This window comes from Hyaloscypha bicolor (assembly GCF_002865645.1).
Source record: "Hyaloscypha bicolor E unplaced genomic scaffold K444scaffold_191, whole genome shotgun sequence".
Lineage (NCBI taxonomy): Eukaryota > Fungi > Ascomycota > Leotiomycetes > Helotiales > Hyaloscyphaceae > Hyaloscypha > Hyaloscypha bicolor.
The window spans coordinates 1,511,072-1,522,277 of NW_020194693.1; the positions used below are offsets into that span (position 1 = coordinate 1,511,072).

The 11,206-nt window shown below is 25.8% G+C and overlaps 1 protein-coding gene across 1 annotated transcript; it reads left to right on the plus strand.

The window, feature by feature from the left end:
- Positions 1–2,795: 2,795 nt before the first annotated feature.
- On the plus strand, positions 2,796–3,719 carry K444DRAFT_623056 (uncharacterized protein). The gene has a single exon (XM_024882230.1). It carries the CDS (start codon positions 2,934–2,936, stop codon positions 3,618–3,620), a length of 687 nt encoding a protein of 228 aa, XP_024726418.1. The 5' UTR covers positions 2,796–2,933; the 3' UTR covers positions 3,621–3,719.
- The last annotated feature ends 7,487 nt before the right edge of the window (positions 3,720–11,206 follow it).

Here is an 11,206-nt window from a genome sequence, read left to right on the forward strand (position 1 = left end):
GCATGTGAAGCTTCTTAAAAGCCGAAAGTTTCCTTCCCAGAGTTGGTTTCCTGTAGAGCCAGAGAATTTGCCGATTGGTTTGGGAAAATGTAAAATGACCCTTCCCCCCCCGGGTGTCGATTGGGGCCAGACTAACCTAAAGTAGAGGCGCTCGGACAGAATCGCCAAAACTCTGGCTTTTTCTTTAATTTAGTTCAACTTTATAAGGAATTAATATAATTTAATAATTGTTTTATTTCTTTATTGCACTAATTAAGCGCTATTTAAATATAAGCTTTTTAAAAAGTTTGGATTAGTAATAAATCTTTAAATTAAAGAAGTTAAAAATTCTATATTTTATAGCCTAAAAGCAGGCTTAAGAAAGCCTAGAAATTTAACGAATAAGTCCCTAAAACCAGATATAAGAGCCCTATAAATCTGTACTTTATAGGGCCTTATAGTGCTCAAAAACTAGAACTTAATTAATTAGTATATAAACTCCCCTAAATTAAAATTCTATCTTAAAGAATATTTTTATTATAAGTTAGGAAGCACGTAATTATAATACTAGAATAATAATATACTAGCTTATACTTATATTAAAAAATATAACTTAAGATTTTTGAAGAGTTTAGGTAGCCAATTACAAGCTTATTAATACCCCTGCCCCAATCGACACCCCTAATCGACACGGGGTCGTTTTACATTTTCCTATTGGTTTTGGGGCTAAGAGCGCTTAGGAAGTATGTCACTGTATTTGATTGTATTCGTTGCCGGCTCATCCCATGAGACTTCTATGGGGCTGTGCAAAGGAATGGAAAAGGATTTAAAGGAGAAAAAAGGCAGGACAAATATCCAACGAGACGCAACTCGAGAGTGACATGCCATACCCCGCACGGTGCTTGTCGTGTGCCACAGCGCTTACCATGTTGCGTTACACGGAATAGAAATATATAGATATATTTAAAATGGAAACTCGATGTTTCTTTATTATAAGGAACTCGAAGATAGTCCTGATCTGAACAGCAGTTACATACATGGTTCAGGATCTTACCATTTTCAAAATTATCTGTCTCCTCTGACGACACAATCATCAACCTCGATCCCACCGATAGCACAAGATCAAGATACACCTCTAAATAAACCGCTCTTGAAGAATATGTGCATCCAAGCCTTGGGCATAATATTCTTCACCCTTCGAAAAAAGAATAAAGAAGATGACGAGGAACTCGATCGTTGGCCTCCTCGTGAAACACCCATTCCTCCGAAGGATATGAATCCGAAATCAGTAGTTCGAGAAGAAGTTTTAGCAATGTCTCCGCCTCGACAGGTGGCTGTCGGTGGTGGTGGGGGATTGCAGGGATATGGGAGGGAAGGACAAATGGAAGCAGAAGGATGGCCGATGAAGTCACGGGGTACTTGATGATGTTTCATGGCGTGAGATATGTGGGAATGGGAGCAGAATGGATGGTGGTGCAGAGTTGTATTGTAGGGTACATTCTCGATTTCTTTGTGTGATCAATGGGGCAGAAGTGTGACGGCTGGCGAAACGGCATGATCTGCCAAGGACAGGATATCGGAAACAGGTACAAAACGAAGCTAAGCCGGAATGCTTGGGCGGAACAATACTAAAGGTCGAGGCATCCTCCCTACTTTGTTCTGCAGCTTAGTATTTTTCAATACATGAGATTCTTTGAACTTTGAGCCTTCGACCATGGCATTGATCCCGCCGTCACAAGAAGAATAAAGACGAACAGCGAACTGTCTCCGGACAGATAAATCGAACATAAGGTTTCAGATCGATAAGAAGGCGGCGAAGCGTGTTTCGAAGCTTTGACGGCGCCCCGTAGTTCTTATTACTTATATAACGTCTTGACTTAAGATATAGCAATTTTGGTAATATTCGAGGCCAAATTTATATTAATTCAATATATTATTCTTAGAAGTTATTAAATAAGGAAATATACTATTATTTAAAGGTTAGTAATATAGTATTACTATATATTATATTTTAATATAATATTAATCTTATTATATATACTAATATTCGAAAATTAAATAATAAGTATAACTAATAATAAAGAGAAGAAATAACTATCTATTTGTAATATATATAGAAATATATATAATTAAAAGACATATAACAAATCTCGGATATTACGGGTATTAATTAGAGTAATTAATAGTTCTTTAATATTATAATTATATTACTATTTATATTATAGGCTTTAGGCTTATAAATTACTATATATATTATTAGGGCCTCTTATTTTAAGGAGGCTTTTCTAGATTTTATAAAAGAAATATAAATTAGTTTTATATTAAATTTAATATTATAGTTTTATAACCCACTAATTCATTCTATTATTTTATTATTTATTAATATCTAATTATATTATAATTATTTAATATTTCTTTTAATTTCTTTTTTGGTTTTTTATATCTTTAATTTATTAATTAAATTATTATATAAGGCATTTATTAATAAGTAATATAATTATAATATTAAAATTAGTATAAAATTAATTTTTATTTCTTTTATAAGATTTAAAGAAGCTTTTTATAAATAAATAACCCTAATAATAATATATGGAAGTTATTAATTTCTTTAATTAGTATTTAAGATTTATTATATATAACCTTATATATATTATAATTATATTCTTTTCTTAAGATTTATTAATTTATTTTAATGAAATATATAATTAAATAAAGGTTAAGTAAATAAGAAATATTAATAATTATATAATAATTACTCTATAAAATTTCATACTAAAAACGAGGCTATAAGAGCCAGAAGCTGTCTCGGAAGGCGCTCCAACGAGAATTCAATACTATTGCGTTGCCAGACGGATCCTTCAATACGAACCGCACACGATCTTTTCAAACCTCCTCAAAACACTCGGCGAGCCCTACTACCGCCTCACAGTCCAGTGCTTATCGACATCCCCATAATGCGTACGCCCCAACACCTTCAGAGACCCGACCAACCGCGCGGCAGTCTCGGCCGACCTGCAAAGCCCAGCCGACCCCCTCCAACAAAACGCACTGTTCTCCTCCAAAACAGCGTTTCAGTCTGGGGCTGGCCATCGCGGGGTGGACTGATTGTCCTCGAGCACGTCGCCGCACTTGACTTTGATTTCCTAGGTCTTGACTCCATCCATCCGCCCATGCGCCGCGACCCAGATCAACACGCCGAGGACAAGCTATGCCAGCGACTGTTGCTGCTGGGAGCAAAGTGGTTCGATAGCTACGATCGATATATATTCGTCGCGGGCGTCGCGGAAGACCATGATCCTTCTATTCTCGCACTCGAAGCAGGGGAGGAGCAGGCGCCGACGACCTTAGAGAGGCGATGGGTCAGTGTGGCTCACCCGAGTGGACTGGATGGCGGAGTTTGGGTCGCTGAGTTTGATACTGTTATGTATGGGATGCAGGAGAAGAATGATTTACTGCCCGCCGACGCCGGCAAAGTGTTACTGACGAAGACGATGAATGAGAAGGGCGAGATTCTACAGAGCATAGGTGGAAAGTTCTTCGCTAGCCTCAAGCAGTATAATGGTGCTGCGTGCTTGAATGCCTGGAAGGAGAAGATGGAGGGCGAGTTCGGGCCCTTGGTACAGACACAGTATGTCGAGTAGCAGAAACGGCCTTTATTATCAGATATTGAATGGGCAATAGTTTGCATCTTCTCAATCGAATACAGCTATATAGCCACAATGCGTGCTGAAGAAATCCAGATTATGACAGTACGAGGTCTACTTCGAATAGAGTGATTGCATACAATTACAATCTCAGTGTAAGTAAGAAAAGAACAAGAAACGGGAAATCCAAATCACCACGCGAACTTAGCACTGAGCATCTTCCTGCGAGAAACATGGTATACGTCATACCCTTCAGCACTACCTCTAGCTCTGGCCAGGAGCAGTCAAGCTCCCTTTGACCTCATATGTGAGACAACCAACAGAGATACTATCGCCAATACCACCATTGTTGCCTTTAGCGAATGGCAGTCAGCAAGAAATCCAGAAGAGATATGCAATGCACAGCAAGACTTACAATTCTTATAGTTACCTTGCATCGGATTCATACAGTTTGCATCCTTGTTACTCGCGAGCGGTTGATACACGTTCATAGAATTAACACTGCTCGTGCACCCGTCCTTTCACTATATATTATAGTTATACGGCACACCTTTAGGTATTATATTAAAGCTAAAGAATTTACTAAAATATAAGACTTATAACCCGTATTATAATAATTATAATTTTTTTTAATAAAAGCAATTATATATAAAATAAAGGAATTAGTAAGTAAATACTTAAAGCATTTTAAGTATTTACTAATAGTTTAAAAGAAAGATATAAGATTACTTTTATATTTAAGATAAGAATATTAATTAATAATAACAAAAAAAATTATAAAAAAAATTATTATATTTTAATAAAGAAATACTTAAATTAAGTATTTAAATTTCGCATTAAGTTTAATTCAAAACTAATATAATTAATTAATATATACTTTTAAAAGCTTAAAAATAATTTTTATAACTTTAAAAATATTTTATTAAATTCTTTTTATAATATTATTTAAAAAATTTAATATAATATTTAATAAATAATATTAATTTTATAAAATAATACTTTAGTAATTTGAATTTAATTAATTAAAATATTTAGTTCTTAAATAAAATTGCAATTATTTATTAGCTTTTATATTTGAAATAAAATTATTAATTTTTCTTATTTAATATAATAGGAAATTAGAAAATAACTATATAACTAGTTATATAATCTCAATTTTCTATTTTCTTTTATATATAGCTTTTTTCTTTTACTTTTCTTATTCTTATTTTATTTCAAATTCTTTAGTTTTATTATATATTTTAATATTTCTTTATATTAATATAATCGTATATTAAGACTTGTACTAAAGCCCGTGCGTTCCTGCGGGTTTAGTATATATTAGTAATACAGTCAAAAATCAGTAATACGGTTATTTTTTTTACTATTATATCGATTTTAATTAATTAAATATTAATACTATAGCCAAATTCGACCCAGAAGAGGAGAAAAGAATAGCCCAGGCCTCCGATTTCTATGCCAGGAACCCATATATCAAAAAATCTGCGATTATACATTAATTTGAGGTCCCATTACGCCTCTGGAAAGCGCGTCTCGCTGGCCGATTACTATAGAATACCAAAGGGGGCCTTAATAAAATACTTACTCCTAATTAGAAGGAGGGCCTAAAGTAGTTTATTGATTTCCTGGTCTATTTAGGCCATAGAACTAATCTCAAGACGGTTCAGGTAGCGGCTAATAAGATCCTTGGGGAGAGTATGTCTACTCACTAAGTAAACTGCCTCTAGGTATAATAATAGTTTAAATAGAACAAATTATGGTTTAAAACCCTTCGTATAAAGATACTAGTATAAGAGCAAAAGGCAGTATATTAAAAGAAGGATCTGGAAGAGCATTTTTAAGAATATTATAGGGTATTAGAAAAGTATAGAATTTGCTTTAAAGACATATAGAATATAAATAAAACTGGCTTTCGTATTAGTATTTTAAACGGAAAGATTATTATTATATACCTTAATATAAAAGCTATCTATTTAATAGATTCAGATAATTAAGAATTATTTACTATAATCGAAATTATATCCACTAATAATAAGTAATTATATTATTCCTGATTTTAAAAGAAGAGATTTTATTAGAGAAATACTTTAATAATAATCTTAATACTAAAACGGTATTTACTATAAGCTTGACTAGATATATAAATAATATTCTTAGCCTGAAATATATTAAGTATTTCTATAATTAGATATATAGATATATATAGAACAAGTAGAGGATATTAATATTTAATAGTTATAGCTTTTATACTTTAGATAAATTCTTATATTACTACTAGTCCTATAAAATTATTCTTTTTTAACTATTACTATATAATATATATCTCCTTTAATTACTTAATATTAGCCTCTTTTAATCTCTTAAGTACTAGTATTAAATTAGTATTTATAATAAGATCTAATATAGTAATATTATTTATATTAAGCTCGATTTTCTAGTAATATATTAAATAATACAAGAAAGAATATTTAAGTATATATAAGATATATAATAGTAAAGTAATATATAAGTAATTAAGATAAGTAAGCTATAGAATAATACTTATAAATATAACTAATTCCAAGAATTAATTTTAATAAAAGACTAATTAATATCCCTTTCTAAAGCTAGAAGCGTCTTTCTATATATTTTCTAATATTTAGCCAAGCCTATAAAATACTTTACTTAACTAGGAAATATAATCTCATATAATTTATATAATTCCGATTATAAGCTTTACCTAAAATAGGAAACTAGATCTATAATATCTAATATCTATTTATATACTATTATATATATCTATTATATTAATTCCTTCTCTAGGCTCTTATTCCTAAGAGATCTGAGAAAACTATAAATAGCTTTACGAATAATTCCTTAAAACTTTTCTGGCTACTAGTTCTCTCTAAAAACTTCCTATAATTACTCTATTATTATACTAGATAATAGAATTAAAAATATAGTTTACTAATTTTGCTTAGTTAACTTGTAAATTACTTCTAATTATTTCTTTTTATAAAAGTAATACGGGTATAGTATATATTATTAGATATAAAGCTCTTCTGGTCTTCTAATTAGTTTACAAATTCTAACTTAGTCTCTATTTGCAAATAAATCATTATTCTATAGGCCTAAGAGCTTGAAAAAATTAATTCGATTTTCTGATTTGTTTATAAATCTCTTTTTTGGAATTTTTTAGATATTTCTAGTATAGAGCTAGTTCCGAATTCGTAATTACTATTTAGGAAAAGAATATTATAAAAAGGCCTTTCTTTTTTTACTAATTAATCTTTCTTTTCCTTAATTATAATATTATATCTAGCTTCTCCTTATTTCTTGTCTTCTTTCTTTAAGCCTTTTTTAAGCTTCTTTAAGCTTCTTTAAACTTTATTTAAGCTTTATTCAAATTCCTTTCTAATTTTCTCTTTTACTATTTTATCTATTAAGATAAATACTTCTCTTAGTATTTATTAACCTATTACTATTTATTTGGCTAATATTCTTATATTCTTAATTTGCTTTTATTATCTTTAATATTTCAAGAATATTACTAAGTTTCCCGACCTTACTTATATTAAAAGTAATAATTACTTAATATATAATTACTACTACTTTAAGAATAAGAAATATAATTCTATAAGCTATAAATTCCTTCTTTTATTTCCTATTCTAATATTATCTAAAGTTCCTTAAATATATATAATATAATTAAACTGCCTTTTTTAAGCTATTAATATATATAGGCATTTTCTCTAACCTTTATCTAAAAGAGAAAAGGCTATTACTATTCTTTTTCTATACTAAATTATATATATTTCTTATATTAAAGCTATTATTTAAGGCTAATAAATTCCTTTAATAATTCAAGAAATGAATTAAGTAATTCTTATTAGCTTAGTATAAATATAAAGTATTCTTAATAGTATAGTTAATATTCTTTAGTATTAAGTAAGCTTATTTCTTTCTTATTTCTTACTAATAGCTAATAGCTTTATAGATTATTTTATTACTTATTTCTTATAATAATTCTAATAATAAGAATAGTATAAAGTAGTTATAAGAATAGGGTATTTATAGGATATAGAAATTAGAGTTTTTAGAGTTCTTAATAATTTTTATATAGTTTTTCTAAGAATAAATATATAGTTTTTAATAGTTTTCTAATAAAAGTATTTATTTTTTATATTTCTATTTAGCTAATAGTATTATAATATTACTTTTTTCCAAGTATTCTTGTAATTCTTAAGCTATATTCTCTAGATTACTTAGTAGCTTCTATATATTATTTACTAATAAGTAATTCTTCTAATAAATAAGATACTTTCTTTATTTTTTATTTTTCTTATAGGCTATAATAGATTCTATCTCGAATTTCTCTTTATTCTTAATCTTAACTAGTTCTAGTTCTATTATAATACTAGCTTACGAGTATTATAGTTCTAAAAAAGAAATATAGAAAATATTATAGATCTAATATAATAGTAGTAATTTCAAGTAATATATTTATTTATATATTTCTATAATTTCTATAATTTTAAAGAGGCCGAGATATCTATTTACTAGCTTTATACTAGGTTATAGCTATTAAATATTCTTTATATAAAGTATAACTCTATTATATATATTAAACTTCTTATTAATATACTTCTTATTATAATACTTTTTCTATATATTTACTACTTCTTATTATTACTTCTCTAGTATTTCCTATTCTATTTGAATTTTCTATATTTTTTCCTATATTACTAGTACCTTTTTTTCTAGAATATTATCTTTAATATATAATTTAATACTAGAATAGAATTTATATAATATATAGAATAAAGAAATTTCTATTATTAAATATATAAAGTTATTATATATGAATTTTATAAAAGTAAGCTTTATTATCTAGTTATTTTATTAATAGCTAATATAATACCTCAAGTATTATTCTAGAATTCGATTTAGATTCTTTATTTATCTATTAGTTTATAAATAGAATACTATATTTAGTTATTATTAAATCTTTAAATAAAAGTATAAATTTAACTAGAACTTGCTTATAAAAACAGATTCTTTATTAGAGATTATATTTATAAATATACTAAAGTCTTTAATAATATAATATATAAATAGCTCTATTAATTCAAGAATCGAGATTTCCTTAGTAATTAGAATATATTATATTATTTTCATATATTTATTAATAATAATAAGTATAGAATTATATATCTTATTATAAAACCTAAAAAGAAATAATTCTATATAGCAAATATTTTTTTATCTTAGTTTATTAATATATAAAACAAGTTTTAATATAGTTTTTTATATTCTTTTTTATACTTTACTAGAAGTATTTTCTTTAGAAAATCTCTAGTATCTTATTAATATTAAAATACTTATTTATAAGATTATTATAATTAGCTTATAATAATTCTTTTTTAAAAGCCGGCTTATCTAGTATATAAATAATACTCTAATATCTTAATAACCTAAATATATTAAGTTCCCAAGTCTTAATAGCTCTAATAAAGGTTTCTTTTAAAAACTATTTATATTACTAGTATTATATTAATAGATTAAGCCTTTAGTACTATAATAATAGTTTAAGTAATATTTCTCTGCTTTTCTTATATATTATTTCGGACCTATTTACTTATATAGCTAGAATTCGTAGTATATATTATTTATAACTAGTTATACTAGTAATAGGCTTAAGTAATAGTATTTCTGGTACTATTTTATTACTAAAATAAACTTTCTTTTCGGATTTCCTTAGTATTTTACTAATTAAGAAATACCTATTTCTTTTTTTCTAGACCTTGAATTATAGTATTATAGAAATAATATAATATCTTATTACTATTACTTATAGGGCTTTCTATTCTATATTTTATAACTTATTATAAAATATAAATAATAAAGTATCTTTATTTATTTCTATTATAAAGTCTGGCTTTTTTAATAGCCTATTAATAAAATTATTATATTTTAGCTAGTATTTTAAGATAAAGTCAAAAATAGCAAGCTTTTCTATTTATCTTATTTATTAATTATTTAGTTTTCTCTTAATTATAAAGTATTTTAAGTTATTATAATCTGTTTTAATAATAATAATATATTAGATATATACTAGATAATACTATTAAGTATAAAATACTAGAATAATAATTAAGAGTTTAGAATTATATATTTTATATCTGTTTTTAATTATAGTTATTTTCTTTAAATAGAAAATAATAAAGTATTATCTGGCTTTTATTTTTTTACTAAAGAGCTAGGAAATTATATTTATAATTATAAATCCTAAAGTATTTATTTCTATATAAATCTTTAAGGCTAGATTAAAATAATAAAGAATTAGTACTATTATAAATATAATTTATAGTTTCTTAAAAGTATTATCTGCCTTATCTATTTAGCTAAAATAATATTATAGGTTTTTACTAGTTTTTAATAAATTAGTTAATTCTTTTATTATTCTAAAGTATTTATAAATAAATCTTTAATAAAAATTAGTAAAACCCAGAAATATTTAAACTTCTCGAATATTATTTTTTAGGGCTAGTTATTTCCTAATAGCTATAATCTAGCTAGCTTTTATGTCTATATTATCTGGGCTAATTATAAATTCCAGGAACTTTATTCTCTTTATATTAAACTTGTATTTTACTAAGTTTATAAAGAACTAGTATTATTATAATTACTCGAATATATATTAGACTATTATTATATATTATTCTGGGTTCTCTAAATAAATAATATTTATAAGGCCTATTAGTATATAATTAATATATACCTGAAATATTACTAGAATATTAGATAGTTTAATAAATATAATATATTTAGAATACTATTTTTTACTTATTATCTTCTTATATTTATAACTAATAGTAAATATCTCTCAAGTCTAGCTTTATATATATTTTTATTCTATAAAATCTATTTATTATTTTATTAATAAATAGTAATAGTATATAGTTCTTAATAATAATTCTATTTAGATTCTAGTAATTAATATATAAATATAGGCTGTCTTTTTTCTTTAGAATAAATATAATTAGAGTACTAGCTAGGCTAATAAAATAATTGATTTATTTTTTCTCTAAGCTAGTATTAAGATATTTCTAAAGAATTTCGAGCTTTCTTTCTAATAAAGTATATATAGGACTATATAGTAATTAGAATACTGGTTTTAGATTTATATAATATTCTATTATATAATAATCGGATAATATACTTATAGCTTCTATAGAAAATACTTAAAAAAGATCTTAATACTTCTTGGAAAATATAATTATTCTATTAATAGTAATAGTAATAACTTTTTAGCTATTTATTATAAAATAGGTAATTAATAGAAAAATATATATCTTATATTTTATTATTTTAGTAAACTTTCTAGTATTTAGAACTTTAATTTTCTATAATTAAATCTAGTATTTTTATATTACTTCTCTAAAGAAAATTAGGAAATTAATCTAGTAAAGCTATAGGAATCCAAGTATTATATTAATATAATTTAGATTAAAATTATATAATATAAAATATATATTAGTCTTTTTTTAGTTCTCTAATATATTTTTAGTAATAACTTTAAGAATATAATCTTTATATAACTA

What these genes read in the sequence shown, in the direction of transcription:
- K444DRAFT_623056 (XM_024882230.1), top strand. Translation starts at nt 2,934, where the DNA reads ATGCGTACGCCCCAACACCTTCAGAGACCCGACCAACCGCGCGGCAGT.